General features: G+C 39.5%; 1 protein-coding gene across 1 annotated transcript in view; it reads right to left on the reverse strand.

Moving 5' to 3' along the window:
- The window catches only part of DGKK (diacylglycerol kinase kappa), a 146,855-nt gene that overhangs the window by 41,336 nt on the left and 87,921 nt on the right, over nucleotides 1-17,598 (reverse strand). Inside the window, exons 8-14 of the mRNA XM_035004821.1 lie at nucleotides 14,270-14,372; nucleotides 8,360-8,543; nucleotides 7,529-7,637; nucleotides 6,629-6,768; nucleotides 5,464-5,545; nucleotides 3,288-3,379; nucleotides 2,353-2,452 (exon numbers count right to left, since the gene is read on the reverse strand). Of these exons, the coding sequence (XP_034860712.1) occupies nucleotides 2,353-2,452; nucleotides 3,288-3,379; nucleotides 5,464-5,545; nucleotides 6,629-6,768; nucleotides 7,529-7,637; nucleotides 8,360-8,543; nucleotides 14,270-14,372 (810 nt within the window). The remainder of the gene's footprint in view (nucleotides 1-2,352; nucleotides 2,453-3,287; nucleotides 3,380-5,463; nucleotides 5,546-6,628; nucleotides 6,769-7,528; nucleotides 7,638-8,359; nucleotides 8,544-14,269; nucleotides 14,373-17,598) is intronic.

Consider the following 17,598-nt stretch of genomic DNA (forward strand, 5'->3'; position numbering starts at 1 on the left):
ATTCCTTGGATGCAAGCATGATTCAATATTTGCAAATTAATCAATGTGATACATCACATCAACAATAGAAAGGATAAAAACCATGTGATCATTTCAACAGATGTAGAAAAAGCATCTAACAAAGTACACATCCATTTATGACAAAAATCCTTAACAAAGTAGAGTTAGAGGGAACATACCTCAACATAATAAAGGCCATATATGAAAAGCCCACAGTCAACATCCTAGTAAATGGTGAAAAACAGAGCTTTTCCCCAAGATCAGGAACAAGACAAGGATGCCCACTCTCACTATTTTTATTCAGCATAATACTGGAAGTCCTAGCGACAGCAATCAGACAACAAAAAGAAATAAAAGGAATCCAAACCACTAAGGAAGAAGTAAAACTTTCACTATCTGTAGATGAAATGATACTGTATATAGAAAACCCTAAAGACTCCACCAAAAAACTACTAGGGCAGATAAATGAATTCAGTAAAGTAGCAGAATACAAAATCTATCTAAAGCAATCCATATACTAATAAGGATGTGACAGAAAGAGAAATTAAGAAAACAATCCCATTTACAATTGCACCAAAAATAATAAAATAAACAACGGAGGCAGTGAAAAATCTGTACTCTGAATACTATAAAACACTGATGAGTGAAATTAAAGATGACACAAATGGAAAGATATTCCATGTTCATGGATTGGGAAAACAAATATTGTTAAAATGTCCATACTACCCAAAGCAATATACAGATTTAATGCAATTCGTATCAAATTACCAACAGCATTTTTCACAGAACTAGAAGAAATAATCCTAAAATTTGTATGGAATGACAAAAGACCCTGAATAGCCAGAGCAATCCTGAGAAAGAAGAACAAAACTGGTATTACAATCCCAGATTTCAAGATGTACTACAAAGCTGTAGTAGTCAAAACAGTATGGTACTGGAACAAAAATCAACACATAGATCAATAGAACAGAATAGAGAGCCCAGAAATAAACCCACAAACATACCTCAACATAATAAAGGTCACTTATTAAAAACCTACAGCTAACATCATTCTTGGGAAAAACTGGGAGCTTTTCCTCTATGGTCAGGAACAAGACAAGAGTGTCCACTCTCACCACTATTATTCAACATAGTACTGGAAGTCCTAGCTACAGCAGTCAGACAATACAAAGAAATAAAAGGCATCCAAATGGGCAAGGAAGAAGTCAAACGTTCACTATTTGCAGTTGACATGATACTATATATAGAAAACCAGAAAGACTCCACCAAAAAACTGAGAGTACTGGTAAACCAATTCAGTAAAGTCGCAGGATACAAAATCAATGTACAGAAGTCTGTTGCATTTCTATATACCAATAATGAAGTGACAGAAAGAGAAATTAAGGAATCAATCCTGTTTATAATTGTACCCAAAATAATAAGATACTTAGGAATAAACCTAACCACAGAAGTGAAAGGCCTGTATTCTGAAAACTGTAAAACATTAATGAAAGAAATTGAAGAAGACACAAAGAAATGGAAAGACATTCCATGCTCATGGATTGGAAGAACAAATATTGTTAAAATGTGTATACTACCCAAAGCGATCTACACATTTAATGCAATCTTTATCAAATTACCAACAGTATTTTTCACAGAACTGGAACAAACAATCCTAAAATTTGTACAGAACCACAAAAGACCCAAAATAGCCAAAGCAATCTTGAGAAAGAAAAGCAAAGCTGGAGGCACCATAATTCTGGGCTTCAAGTTATATTACAAAGCTGTAGTAATTAGAACAGTATGATACTGGCACAAAAATAGATGTAGAGATCTGTGGAACAGAATAAAAAACCTAGAAGTAAACCCATAATTATATGGTCAGTTAATCTTCAACAAAGCAGGAAAGAATATCCAATGGGAAAGACTGTCTCTTCAACAAATTGTGTTGGGAAAACTGGACATTAACCTGCAAAAGAAAGAAATTAGACCACTTTCTTATGCCATACACAAAACAAATTCAAAATGGATGAAAGACCTAAATGTGAGACATGAAACCATAAGAATCCTAGAAGAGAGCACAGACAGTAACTTGTCTGACATCAGCCATAGCAACTTTTTTCTAGATAGGTCCCCTTAGATAAGGAAAATAAAAGCAAAAATAAAATATTGGGATTACATCAAAATAAAAAGCTCTGAACAGTGAAGGAAATAATCAACAAAACATAAGGCTACCTATGGAATGGAAGAAGATATTTACAAATGACATGTCTGATAAAGGGTTAGTATCCAAAATATATAATTAAAAAATAAAAGATAAAAAGGAGGCCCTGGCTCCACAAAGCATGCAAGATAAAAGGAATGGAAACTTACTTTCAAAATCACGGATTCTATAGCTGTATTGTTCTCTTTTATCCGACTCCAGGCCTTTACAATATCCACCACAAAATCTTCCACTGCTGAGCACAGGAATCTGCAAAGATAAGATAGATGGGACAACATGATATGGACCATGAGGTCCAGAGCCCTTCTCTCTTATGAAGTCCATCTTCCACCTTCTCTTTCCTTCTCTCTCTTTCCTGATCTGTCTTCTCTCCCTCTCCTTCCTTTCCCCTCTCCCTTTGGTTTTCCATTTCTTCATGTATATATGGTCAAATACATGAGTACCTAAGAGAGTTTAACTAGAATTTCTTAGCCCTAAATTCAGAATTTCCAGAAAAGAAAATTCGATTGCTCCAACTTGGGTCAGGTTTTCACCCTGGGTCAAATCAGCTATGGTTCAAGGGCCCATATAATTTAATACAAACATAATGACTTTGGGAGGACTGTCCTGGGGGGGGGGAGTGTTTATCAAAGGACAATATAGCAGACTCATCAGGAACCATCCAAAGTGTCCCAGGAGGAATGAATGACCCACATATTTGGAAGGGCAGAATATGTTGTTTAGGATATGAGAAAGCAGCTGTCATCAGTTCTACAGAGACCTTTCCCAGGGTCAGATGGAAAGCAAGGCTTCCCTACTGCAGGGTGTTATGTTATGCTCTTGAATAGCATGGAATGTTGTTTCCCTTCTGTAATCCTTCCAAATCTCTGGCTTGTAATTTTGTCTTTTTGGACTAGCAGGAGCCCTCTCCTCAATCTCATCTATTTTTTCCTAAACTTTCCATTCAGGAGGTTTGAGTGGGAGAAATCTGATACTTTCCTTGGCTTCAGTACCCCAAGCTATCAAAAGGAGCTCCTTCTCTGACCGAGGAACAGACCATGAAGGGAAAAAAGCACCCCAGTTTGAAAGCTAAAGGAAGACTGACCTGGTTGCGATGATCATCTCTGTGGGGTACTTGGCCTTCAGGATTTTGTTCAGCTCAGTGGTTGCAGATTCTAGATGTTGGATGGCAGCAGCCTAGGGAGAAAGGAGTGTTCAGCCCTGGAATCAAAGGACTGGGACATAGTCTGCTGCCCATCCTTATCCCCTTATTATTTCCTACTGACTCTTTACCAACAACTCAACTGCCTCTCTGAAGATAATCAAAATCAAAGAATTCTTGTTGAAGAGCCCCATAGATAATCTTAGATCTGTGGTCATTCTAAAAATAAGAGATATATATTGCTTGCTCTCATTTAAATAATTCTCAAAAACTCATGGAGGTAACTTTTTCTTCCATATTTCAAATGAACAAACAATCTCATATTGCCTAGCTAGTAAACAATAGATCTGGGATTTGAACCCCCATCTTTCCAATGCCAGAGTGTTACCTCTTATTATAATAATATAAGTAATAATAATAGCATTCATTTATATCATACTTACTATGTACCAGGCTCTGTTCTAAGGTATATATATAAATATTTTCTTATGTAGTCCTTATAATAACTCCATTTCACAGAACAGCAAACTGAGGCACAGGAAAGGGGTAGCTGATAGGTGGCAGAGCCAGGATTTGATTCCAGGTAGTCTGCCTCTTGAGTCTGTATTCTTTTTTTTTTCTAGGCTTCTTGCCCAATGTGGGGCTTGAACTCATGACCCTGAGATTGAGAGTCACATGCTCTACCAACTGAGCCAGCCAAGTGCCCAAGTCTGTATTCTTAACTACAGCTTCTACTTCTCCCTCTCCCATCACCTCCTACATTCAAACGTCTATCAAGTCCTGATGATTCTATCCCTCCCATATGTCTTAAATATGCCCACATCTCCTTATCCCTGTTACCACTTCACCAGTCCAAATCACCATCATTTTTTTTTGCCTAGACAACTGCATCTCTTCTCTTTTCTCCTTGCCTCTAGTCTTTATTCTTTCAATTGTTTTCCCATGTATCATGGAACTCTTCTGCTTAAAACACTTCTGTTAAATAGCAGAATACTATTAGATAGCAGAATGGATAGATGCACAGATATGTGATAAAGCAAGTATAGTGAAATGTTAATGGTAGACTCTACCATTATATATATATATATATATATATATATATATATATATATATATATATGTTTGCATGCTTATTGGCATTATATATCTCAAACTTTAATATAATGCCTAATAATATGTACTGTGATATACATATAGTAGATGGCCAATAAAATGTCATTTATATTGAAATAAGCCTTTTTATGTCTTTCAGAGTTACATCCTGTAGGCTAGAGTCTTAATTAGTTTTACTATTGAGTTCAAGAAGCTAGTATATTTGAAAATTCTCATAATAATATAAGAAAAAAATCCCTCTATAATTCTCATTAGGATAAAAGCCCAAACTTCCTACCATGGATTACTGGTTTCTTCCTGGCCTGGCCCCTGATTGCTTTTCCAGCCTCATCTTTAGTCATTCTCCCTGTATTTCTCCTCCCTGACCCCTATGTCTTAGCCATTAATAAATGTATGTGAATATTCCATTCCATTCTGTGAATATTCTATGCTCTGTCTTGCCTTTGGAACAACATGCACTATTCAGTCTGTCTGGAACAGGCCTCCTCTTTCTTGCTATCTTGATTGACTCCCTCTGGTCCTTCAATCTTTTCTGAAATGGCTCTTTGAGAAGCTTTCCTTGATTTCCCCCAGACTGGGTTTGGTACACCTGCTAGGTGTTCACACCCCTCTCTACTTCCTTATATACTAACACTCACACTATTTTATTAAAACTATTGTTTCTATTACTAGACTATGAACTCCGTGACAACATGAACTGTGTCATTCTTTGTTACCCACTAGTACATAAGACCAGCTCCCAGAATAGTATCTCACACATAGTAGGGAATCCATAAATATTTTCCATACATATTTTGAATGAATGAATAAGTAAATGGTTGAATGAATTATATCCCCAATGCCTAACACAGTTCCTAGTAAAAGCTGCTGATTGACGTGTCTCCAGTCTCAGTGATCTCATCCTCACTGAGCCCATGGACAATACAAAAGCTTCTCTCTGGGTTTTGCCTATTATTGCACTGTGTAATAAAGGTGTTGGCCTGAATTACAGCTGGGCAGTAGTTACCTCAAATCGGGGTACATCCATTTCAACCTGTCCTCTTAGCAATGGGGTTTGTCTGGGAGTCTCACGGATCATCACACTCCATCTGAAATGAAGGTCAAAGACAGATATTTAGGGCTCTGTTTCATCACAGGCTGTCATCAATGCTTCACATGTCAAGAAAAAGGTCAAAATGTTTATGTGGTGGGGGAAGATGAGTTGTAGTGATGCCCACACTATTTCAGGTCACCTGATCTCAAGATATACTACAATTGGGGCCTCCACCTCATGACTTCTCGAGGCCAGTGTGATGGAAAGAATTCCATCATAGGGTCAGAGGGCGGTGCTTTTCAACCAGAGAGGTAACTATCAAGATCACCTCAGGTGCTTTTATAAAATACATATACCAGGGCCCTACCCAAGATGTACTGAATAAGAATCTTTGTGGTGGGCTCAGCTTGGTACCTTGAAAAAGCTTCCCAGAATATTCTTATGGGCAGCCATAAATCAAATACTATGACCCAGCATTGACCTTACCTCTTCTTCTCAGGAGATAGGATGGCAATACTCATTCTTCTCTAGAGCAAAGACAATCTAGGCCAATTGTTTCTGAACCCTAATTTTTTTGAGTTTCTTTGAAAAACTGATGAAGCTATAGAATAGTTTCTATACTATTCTAGAATAGAATAGAAAGATAGAATCACTTCCAAGAAAAAAATATGCTTATATAGAAAATTAGCTATGGGGTGCTTGGGTGGCTCAGTTGGTTAAGTGACTGCCTTCGGCTCAGGTCATGATCCTGGAGTCCCAGGATCGAGTCCCGCATTGGGCTCCCTGCTCAGCGGGGAGTCTGCTTCTCCCTCTGGCCCTCCCCCTCTCATGTGCTCTCTCTCTCTCTCTCAAATAAATAAATAAAATCTTTAAAAAAAAAGAAAATTAGCTATGCAATTTGAAGGCAGTTTACAAAACCCTTTAAATTTACCTGAGGGGCTCCTGATTTAGGATCTTTTAAGTGTGAAGAGGGGCTTTAGTGATGTCTAAAGGATACATGGTAGACCCTGACTTCTTAATAGACAAGGCCCCCTAAAACTGCCCTGCACTGAAGCCAGAAAGGAATGAGATGATATAACTGAGAGTAACTGATATGGGACTGGAATAAGCACAACGACCTGATCTTTCAGCCACTCACCTGTCTAGAATCCTCACACTAGCCTGCTCCACTCTGTTGAGGATGGTCACAGGTGACTTGTTTTTGTTCCAGAACGCACCCCAACCTAGGACACGGGCCAGATCGTTGCCAGTTCCAAGTGGGATGACTGCCAATTGACACTGCAAGAACAAAACCAGGCAAAATATTCAGTCAATCCTACCAAGATCCACCCATAAAAGAACCCAGAAGGTGCTCCTTGGGAAAGATAGTGGTCTCAAAGCCAGTGGCAATAAGAGACTTCTGATTTTAGGAAGTGTAGTAGGAAGATATCTGAGGCTGAGTGAACTTTTTCTTAAAAAGTTTGGCCCCATTCTTGACAAGGCAGAATGTACTCAGTACAGGGAAAGGTTGGAATATGCCAATATTTATAGATAGCTTATGAAAGAGAAGTATAGCCACAAATTTCTATCAAGGCTTGGCCAAGGAGATAAGGTGTCTTGGGAGACAAAGCTACTAGAGTCAGAAGAGCAGGGAGCTATCTAGGGAGAGGGGGGAAAGTGAGAGGAAAGTTTTGGCTACTCTTGTGACTCAGGGAAGAAAATCAGTAGCCTCAGGAGGGGAAGGAAATTGGGGGCTGAATGTGGCCTGAAGACGCTTCTTTTTTGTTTGCTCTCCTTCCCTTCAAATCTTTACTCTGGGGCCTGGGGAATAAAGCACTGCTCATTCTTTCTACTAACTCCCTCATTTCTCCTTCCCACAGGAAATTGTTTAGGTGAGGAAGCTTAGATTGGCTATCTGTCTGTCAGGTTGACTATGAAACCAGTGGAAAACATGTGTGATATAGGTAAGGAGAGTGAAGACCGGGGACTTTTTGGGATGAGCTGCTTCATACCCTCAGTCTCTCTAGCAATGGCTGAACTGAGTCAGCTAGGAACTCACCCTTTCATGTAATCCAAAGGCATCAATCAGAGATAAGACCCAGCTCACGCTGCCATCTCCACCACAAACCACAATGCGAAAACGAGCAAAATTCTTGAACATGCATAGCCTGAAAGAAAGAGAAGAAGGAGAGTCATTTCATGAACTGCTAGATTTTACAACTCCTTTCTATACTGTGCCAGGAGCTAAGGACTACTGCTTCTGCATCCTGCTAACAGGCTACCTGCCTTCTTTCACTTCGCTCCTATCTCTCTGTGTACCTAACATCACAGGCAATGCTCCCATAAGTAATCCTGGAGATGAGGCCTTGCTTCATCCCACCCTCTTCTATGCCTACCCTTGTTCTGGAAGCTACTAGTAACCTAGCTAAACCCACTTGCTGACGCCCAAGAAGAATGCCTTGCACAGTGGCCAGTGGCTTCACAGAAACCAGAGCTGAACAGCCAGATGGCCCATAAGTAAAACAGGTCTATAGTGGAGATATATCTATTTGGCCCCAGGAAAGAATGAGGGACAGGAAAGGTGAACAGCAATGCCCATTTGCCTCTTCCTCTGAGGTCAGGAGACATAGTTAGACTTCTTCCAACCAGGAAAGGTGGAACAAATCTGAGAGCAGGGCATGGGCTTGAAGGGATTTCTGGGAGAGGGCTAAAAATCTTCCAACAAGCCAACCCCAAATACTCTGAAGTTGTGTCTGCATCCTGACTTGAGAAAATATATCTTTCCTGCCCAGGTACTAGAACTGATTCCAGGAAACCTATCCTAGTCTAGAATGTATAGTGTGAAGTGTCCCTTCTATATACCCAACTATATCCCTTAGCCCATGCTTACCCGGCTTCAGGTCCACCCTTCGACAGGTCAAAAACTTGAGACGGATTAAGGTATTGTTTGAACTTTCGGAGGAAGACGATCCCTTGGTGATCGCCACTTTTGGAGTTGATGAAGATGAGAAGGGGACATGAACAGGCTGATGACCAATCGAGGTTCCAGAAGTCTGAAGATACTACTAATTGGCCTGATACATGCACACAATAAAAAGAAAAGGAGAAAAAAGAAAAGGGCCGTTGAGATGGAAATAAGACACAACTTGACATTACATTTTGCAAAGACTTTTTGAAAAACAGCTTTATTGAGGTATAATTGATAAACAAAGAACTACACATATTTAATATTTTAATATTAAACTACACAATTTAATGAGTTTAATATAAACTACACAATTTAATGAGTTTAGATATATGCAAACACCCATGATACAATCACCACAAGTAAGGCAAAAAGACATATCCAACAACTCTCAGAGTTTCCTTATGCTCCAGTCTCCTGAGACTGAGAAGCAGAGGGGAATTCAGAACACAACCCAAAGGGAGTTTCATTTAATGTCTGCCCAACTGTTGCCAGGCAAACATTTGCTGAGCAATTACTAGATACCAATCATCATAGTAGATACTGCTAGGGGTATAGCCCCTGCCCCCAAGCTGGGGGAACAGACTCATACACAGTAGTATGTTGGAACACAAAGATTAAGGAAATTGGTGCCACAACGAAGGATTAATAAAACACTGTGGGGAAACTGAAGAAGGAGAGGGTTGATCACCCAAGAGGAGGATCAGAATACCAATTATTTCTCTCTTTGCCTGGGATAGCTCAGTTCTCACAGTGAGAAGGTACCAGGTAAGGAGAGAGGAGGAGGGAAAGACTGTCTTTTAGTCAGGAGCTAATGACGGAACATATCAATGTGGGAGGAAGGAGGGAGATTTAATCACTCCTCTAAGGCTCTAGCAGAGCAATCCTAGTTATCACACCAACTTTCAGGGGAAACAAGACTATAGGGAAATTGTCTGAACAAGAGAAAGGCTTTTAATAATTCTTAACTCTGAAGTTCCCTATAGGGAAGTGGAGTTATAGCAGTCTAAATTGCCAATGCCTGCCCGCTCATGCTGAGTCTTAGAGCTTGTTGGCAGGGAGACAGGCAGGGCAGTGAGCAATGGCCCCCTAGGAGATGGTAGACAAATCATGAGCCCCTAAACTTTTGTGACTTGCCAGGAATACTCCAGCAAAAGAAATGCAAAGGGCAAAAGGCATGTGGTCCACTCCTGAATGGTGCGGGGCATAGGGAGGGAGGTGGGTTGAGTTGTCCCATTTTTTGTATCCTGGGTAAAAGGGAGCCTGGAAGAATACTGCTGACATGAGCAGATTTCATGGCTGTTTTGCCTGGAAAAACCTAAAGCAGGCTTCCTTTATGGGCCAATTCCTACTCACTGGCCAGTAGACTTTGAAGGCATCCTTAGCCAGTTAGCCAGTCAGGCACCAAATTTTCAGAGCTTGCTAGGACTCACAGCTATAAGGGGAGTCTGCTATGTCCCTTCAGTAGCATAGCTTGGAAGTAGTTATTCTCCCTGAACACAATATCCAAAGGTAGTACCCTTTTGAACATTTGTTTTACAAAAGGTAATATGTTGGCGCAATGGTAGTTAAGACATTCATTCATTCATTCATTCATTCATTCATTCATTCATTCATTCAACAAATATGTATTGAGGGCATTCTCTGTGCTTGTCCTTCTTATGTTCTGAGAATACAGTGGTGGGCAAGATAGAAATACTTTCTGCTCTTGTGGAACTTATATTCTAATGGCGGGAGGCACAACATAACAAAGAAATATAGAAAATAATATGATATGGGGCACCTGGGTGGCTCAGTTGTTAAGCGTCTGCCTTCGGCTCAGGTCATGATCCCAGGGTCCTGGGATCGAGTCCCACATCGGGCTCCCTGCTCTGCGGGAAGCCTGCTTCTCCCTCTCCCATTCCCCCTGCTTGTGTTCCTGCTGTCGCTATGTCTCTCTCTGTCAAATAAATAAATAAAATCTTAAAAAAAAAAAAAAAAGAAAATAATATGATATGAAGAAAAAGAAGTCAGGGAAACAGGATGGAGACTAAAGGGGGTGTTATTTTAAACCGGGTGGTCAGGGACAGCTTCTCTGGGGAGGGGACATTTGAGATGAGACTTGAATGAAGTAAAAAAGTGAGCAATGCAGATATTAGGGGGAAGAGTTTTGGGGGCAGAAGAAGGAATAAGTGCTAGGACCCAGAGAAAGGAGACTGTCCGGGGTGTCTGAGGACCACTGAACAGAACAGCATGACTGTTGTGGAGTGAGTGAGGGGGAGAGTGGCAGAAATGAGGTCAGAGAGATGACAGGAACCATATAAAATGACAACAAGATGTGAGGAAGCAGTTCAAAAATAAGGGTGAGACTGTTTAGTATGGTATAAAACATTAGGGGTCAGGTCATAAGATACATGAAGAAAATCATCAAAAAAGGTAGTATCTTTTTATTTTTATTTTATTTATTTTCTCTTTTAGAGAGGGAGTGCATGTGCACACACATGGGTGAGGGGGTGTGGGTGTGGGTGAGGGGCAGAGGGAGAGGGAGAGAGAGAATCTTAAGTAGGCTCCATGCCCAGCACGGAGCCTGATCTCACAACCCAGAGATCATGACCTGAGCCAAAATCAAGAGTCAGACACTTAACCGACTAAGCTACCTTAGGCACCCCTAAAAAAGGTAGTATTGTTTTATGTGCTTGCTCCTTATCCAACCAACAATGTAGGCCCCAACTTATGGCCTGGCTTCAGGCTTACCCCTCCTTTGTTTGAGAAGCTGATTCTGCTCTGTGCTTCCTTTCCTTATTCAGCAACCTTTTGCTAACACCCTCCAGGTGATCATGTGACTTTGGATATGTACTCCAGTGAAAGGATTTATGGAAACAGTTTTCTGCCAACATCTAGTGGAACTGTGAGCTATGCTTAGAAGCAAGGACTCTCCCTGCCAGAGGTCCTGGAATAGACCTGTCTATGCCCAGTGATTTTTAACATGATGGGTTAGTCCCTTTCTGGAGATGAGGCAGCAGTGGCACTAAGACCAACTACTGTGAGCTATTTGGGACTCCGTTTCCTTATCTGCAAAGTGGGCCATTCAAAAAACTAACTTGTTTCCCAGTGTTGAGATGAAAATGAGCTAGGTGTTACATTGATGAGAAAAGGAAATATAAATTGTTTCTTAAAGGTGAAAAGATGACCAAACTCATTCATAAATAAGAAAGATACTAATTAAAACCAGGCCATGGTACCACTTTTTTCTTATCCAGAAGATTGGCAAAAATAAAAAAAATAGATGATACACTTGATTGAGGAAGTCACGGAAACTATGAACTCTCACTGAGGGTGGAAGTGCAAAGTGACACAAGCCCCATGGGGGGCAATTTGACAGCATCTATGAAAATCACAAATGCCTATACATTATGACCCAGTAACTACACTTCTGGGAATTTTTCCTATAGATGTATATGTAAAATGACCTGTATGAGATTGTCAATTGCAGCATTGTTATAAAAACAAGAGACTGAAAACTACCAAATTAGAGAACTGGTCAAATAAATTATGGTATATATTCATATAATGGGGTATCTTGTAGCTGTAAAAAGGAATGAGGAGGCAATCTTTTGTTGATACAAAAAGATCTCCAAAATATACTGTGAAGGAAAAAAAAAAAGCAAGTTTCAGAGGAATGTGTATAGTGTTAAAAAGGGAAGGGATAAAAATATATGTTTATAATTACTAGTATATACAGGAAGAAATACTGGAAGCTCTTCAATAGACTAGTGGCAGTAACCAACTTTTTGTGAGTGGGGATGGGATGGGGCTATGGGAGATTGAGAAGATTGAGAGAAAGGATAGTAAGTTTTTTTTTTTACTAAACATGTGCACATGTGTTTCTATTTAAAAAAAATTTGAACCATGTGAATATATTAACTAGTCCAGAATTAAATTAAGAAATAGGAAAAATAGGGCGCCTGGGTGGCTCAGATGGTTAAACGTCTGCCTTCGGCTCAGGTCATGATCCCAGGGTCCTGGGATCGAGTCCCGCATCGGGCTCTCTGCTCCTTGGGGGCCTGCTTCTCCCTCTGCCTCTCTCTCTCTCTGTCTCTCATGAATAAATAAATAAAAATCTTTAAATAAAAAAAAAGAAATAGGAAAAATAATTATGCTAATGTTATCTATAAATTAAATAGCCATGAGGTTGTAGCTGAAATCGTTTGTAGATCCATTTGGTAGCTTGGAGTGTGGGCTGCCTTCTGCAGTGTACTTCTACAACAGTATGCAGCTGTGTGCCACAGCTGGTTGCCCTTCAGATTTATTCACTAACCTACAGCAAACATCTTAACTTCTCTGGGTGTTCATTTCTCCGTATGTACAAGAGCATCATGTTGCAACGATTAATAAAATAATCCAGGATGGGGGTGAGAAACTGAGATAAAGAGAAAATTCTATAATTAAGACAACTCAAACTTCAGTGTCAAACCTAATTTGGTCACAGATGGGAAGACAAGAGATAGCAGTGCTGGCAGAAAGCTATTCCTAGGAGACGACAAGGGCAGCCCCATCCAGCATTTCCCCCAGAGTTAGAGAACGTATGCATTTGAGCAAGGCCAAGTTTGTGAAGGGAATCTTGTGAACAAGGTGAAAAAATTGTGTGGCATCATGGGCTGGAATGTAGCAATGTTAGACAGATTCATAACCAGGTAAGTGTGCCCACAAAGTTGCTTTTGAATAGGCTGATGTTAATCGTAAGGGAGTGTCCCGTACTATTTAATAATTTTAATCAACAATTCAAATGAAAACATAGAAGGCTGGCTTCTCAACTCTGAAGTACTCAAAGCTGGAAGGAGAGCTATTGGATGACAAAATCAAGATTGAAAAATGACCTCAAAGGGCACATGGGTCAAAGTCAACAAGATGAAAAGGGGATAAATGTGAAGCTTGGATTGTAGGCCCAAGGACATAAATCGTACCAGAATAGGACAATAGGAACTTGGTTTGGCAGCATCAAGTGTGAAAAGGGCTTAGAGGATTTAGTCGATTTTAAACTCCAGATGACTCAACAGCCTGAAAGAGCCTTTCAAGAAAAATCTCACGCTTCTTTGAGCTGCATTAATACAACCACAGCGTCGCAAAACAGGGAGTCTATAGTCTCTCTCAAATTTGTTCAGTTCATACCACAGAAGGATGTTAAATTAGCATAAGGATGGCTTACTGATCCCCTTCCTGTATTTTAAAACCATCTTTAACAAATGTTAGTTCATCTAACCCTCAAAATGCACCCGAGTACAACTGTTACTGAAAAAAGTCTCTCAAGAGTGAGATTCAATTGGATCGAGATTGTAAATGACTAGAAGGAAAGGCTCAAAACTAACTCATGGGGCATTAGATAAATCACTAGTGTTTAGGAATTGACAAAGCATCAGCAGAGCATGCTGGGGCAATAATCATGCTGGTTTCAGATTTGGAGTCAATCTTGTTGTTAGTGTTCATTCTAAAAATAACATGACCTGGGCCTTTATGTAGTTCTTCCTTGCCCACCTGGATGCAAGGAAACTTATTTTATGAATTATCTAGTGTCTGAAAATCATGAAGAAGTTGGAATCAAGTCTGATAATTCAGAAACAATTGAGACAAAGCCTACAGAGAACATGCCCACATACATATGCACCATAAACATCAACAGTCATTATCCCAAAGGTCTAAAAAGAAACATGAGCTGTCTCTACATATATGCACATTCCTATTCCCCCCAAATGTTTGACTGGTTGAGAATAATAATTTAATTAAAAAACTTCCCCAGTCTTAACACCTTCCCTCCCTCCCCAATGAAATACATTCTGAGGTTAAAGTTTAGGTACTCACCATCTCCTTTAGGGTCGCTGAGGGCAGTGGGAGGAATGACTGATGTTCGATGACTTCCAAACCAGCATTCCTTGGAAAACCGTCTCCGGCACGCATCATGCACCTGAAATGACAAGAGAAGAATAGAGAAAAAAAGGAAGGGGGAGAGAAAAGGATACAATCGATTAGTCTTGAGTTCCAGTTCCAAGATTTGAGTCCCCAGTATTAAAATCTCCCTTTCTGAGATTTGGTGCCATACACATTCCCCTGTCTCAAACTGGACACAGCCTTTCCAACTTCAGCCTGCACTACCCTGAAGGTGGCCTCTGAACTCTGTTCCTTTCAAAGGTAGCTTTCAGAAGATACCCATCATAGGCATTAAGAAGATAGTAGTCCTAGGGCACAATCTTAGTGGCCTACAGAATAGGGAGCTTACTTGCATTTTAAGTGTTAATCCTGTTAATATGCTATTACACTTCAATCCTTAAAACAACTCTGTATGGTAGGGAAGAGATTATTAGATTCATTTTAGAAATGAAGATACCAAAGATCAGAGAGGTGAAGAATCTTGCTCAAGGTCAAATAGCTGGGAAGTGGCAGAGCTGAGATTCTGCTGCCTTCCCCACAAGTGGTCATATTTCCCAAATTTCTGATATTTTTAAGTACCACTTCCTAGACAATTACACAGTTCCTAGAGGACATGAACCTGGCTTGACTACACAAAAGCAATTAAAAGAGAGCCAGAGGACAACCATAGTCTTCTTTTTTTTTAATTGAGATATAATTGACATGTAACATTATATCAGTTCCAGGTATACAACATAATGATTTGATATTTGTATATATTGCTAAATGATCACCACAGTAAGTGTAGTTAATATCTGTCACCATACATAATTACAGTTTTTTCTTATGATGAGAAATTTTAAGGTCTATACTCTTAGCAACTTAAAAATAGGCAAAACAGCATTATTAACTATAGTCACCATGCTGTTCATTATATCCTGATGACTTATTTATTTTAGAACTGGACCACCTTCTTTTGACCACCTTCACATATTTTGCCCATCTACCCCCTTCCCATATGCATGAGCTCATTTTTTAGATTCCATATATATGTGAGATCATATAGTATTTCTCATTCTCTGACTCATTTTATGTATCATATGCCCTTAAGGTTCATCCACGTTGTTGCAAATGGCAAGATTTCCTTCACTTTTAGGGCTGAATAATATTCCATTGCATATACATCTACCACATTTTCTTTATCCATTCATCCATCAGTGGACACTTAGGTTGTTCCCATATCCTGACTATTATAAATGGTGCTGCAGTGAACATGGGGGTGCCCATATGTTTTTGAATTAGTGTTTTCGTTTTTTTCAGATAAATACACAGAAGTTGAATTGCTAGGTCAAATGGTAGTTCTATTTTTAATTTTTAAAGGAAACTCTACTGTTTTCAATAGTGGCTGCACCAATTGACATTCCTACCAGTTGTGCATGAGGTTTCCCTTTTCTTCATATCCTCATCAACATTTATTTCTTCTTTTGATAATAGCTATTCTGACAGGTGTGAGGTGATATCTCATTGTGGTTTTGATTTGCATTTCCCTGATGATCAGTGATGTTGAGTACCTTTTCATGGCCGTCTGTATGTCTTCCTTAGAAAAAGATCTATTAGATCCTCTGCCCATTTTCTAATTGGATTATTTGTTTGTTTGTTTGCTTTTTGCTATTGAGTTGTATGACTTCTTTATATATTTTGGATATTTACCCTTATCATATATATGATTTACAAATATTTTCTCTCATTCAGTTGGTTGTCTTTTCCTTTTGTTGGTGGCATCTTTGCTGTGCAGAAGCTTTGCATTACTTTTTACCAAATTTTTATTTAAATTCTAGTTAGTTAAAATATAGTGTAATATTGGTTTCAGGAGTAGAATTTAGTGATTCAACAATTACATATAACACCCACTGCTCATCATAACAAGTGCCCACATTTAATACCCATCACCCATTTAACCCATCCTCCACCCACCTCCTTCCATCAACTCTCAGTTTGTTCTCTATCATTAAGAGACTCCTATGGTTTGCCTCCCTCTCTTGTTTCTTTTCCCTTACCATATGTTCATCTGTATTGTTTCCTAAATTCCACATATGAGTGAAATCACATGGTGTTTGTCTTTCTCTGACTGGCTTATTTCGCTTAGCATAGTACACTATAGCTCCATCCACATCATGGCAAATGACAAGATTCATTCTTTTTGACAGCTGAGTAATATTTCTTTGTGTGTGTGTGTGTGTGTGTGTGTGTATATAACACTTCTTCTTTATCCATTCATCAGTCAATGGACACTTGGGCTCTTTCCATAGTTTGGCTATTGTTGACGATGCCGCTATAAACATGGGGGTGCATGTACCCCTTCAAATCTGTACTTTTGTATCCTGTGGGTAAATACCTGGTAGTGCAATTGCTGGGTTGTAGTGTAGTTCTATTTTTAACCTTTTGAGGAACCTCCATACTGTTTTCCAGAGTGGCTGTACCAGTTTGCATTCCCACCAACAGTGCAAGAGGGCTCCCCTTTCTCAGCATCCTCACCAACACCTATTGTTTCTTGTGTTGTTAATTTTAGCCATTCTGACAGGCGTGAGGTGGTATCTCATCATGGTTTGGATTTGTGTTTCCCTAATGATGAGTGATGTTGAGCATCTCTTCATGTGTCTGTTAGCCATCTGTATGTCTTCTTTGGAAAAATGTCTATTCATGTTGTCTGCCCATTTCTTAACAGAATTATTTGTTTTCTGGGGGTTGAGTTTAATAAGATCTTTATACATTTTGGATACTAACCCATTATCAGATATATCACTTGCAAATATCTTCTCCCATTCTGTAGGCTGTCTTTTAATTATGTTGATTGTTTCCTTCACTGTGCAGCTTTTTATCTTGATGAAGTCCCAATAGTTCATTTTTGCTTTTGTTTCCCGTGGCTCTGGCAATGTGTCTAGCAAGAAGTTGCTATGGCCAAGGTCAAAAAGTTGCTGCCTGTGTTCTCCTATAGGATTTTGATGGTTTCCTGTCTCACATTTAGGTCTTTCATCCATTTTGATTTTATTTTTGTGTATGGTGTAAATGATCCCGTTTCATTCTTCTGCATGTTGCTGTCTAGTTTTCCCAACACTATTTATTGAAGAGACTGTCTGTTTTCTGTTGGATAGTCCTTACTGATTTGTCAAAGATTAGTTGATCATATAGTTGTGGGTCCATTTCTGGATTCTCTGTTCTGTTCCCTTGATCCATGTGTCTGTTTTTGGGCCAGTACCATACTCTTTTGATGACTATATCTTTGT

This window comes from Mirounga leonina, unplaced genomic scaffold (assembly GCF_011800145.1).
Source record: "Mirounga leonina isolate KUSES-001 unplaced genomic scaffold, KU_Mleo_1.0 Mir_101609, whole genome shotgun sequence".
In the NCBI taxonomy this organism is placed as follows: domain Eukaryota; kingdom Metazoa; phylum Chordata; class Mammalia; order Carnivora; family Phocidae; genus Mirounga; species Mirounga leonina.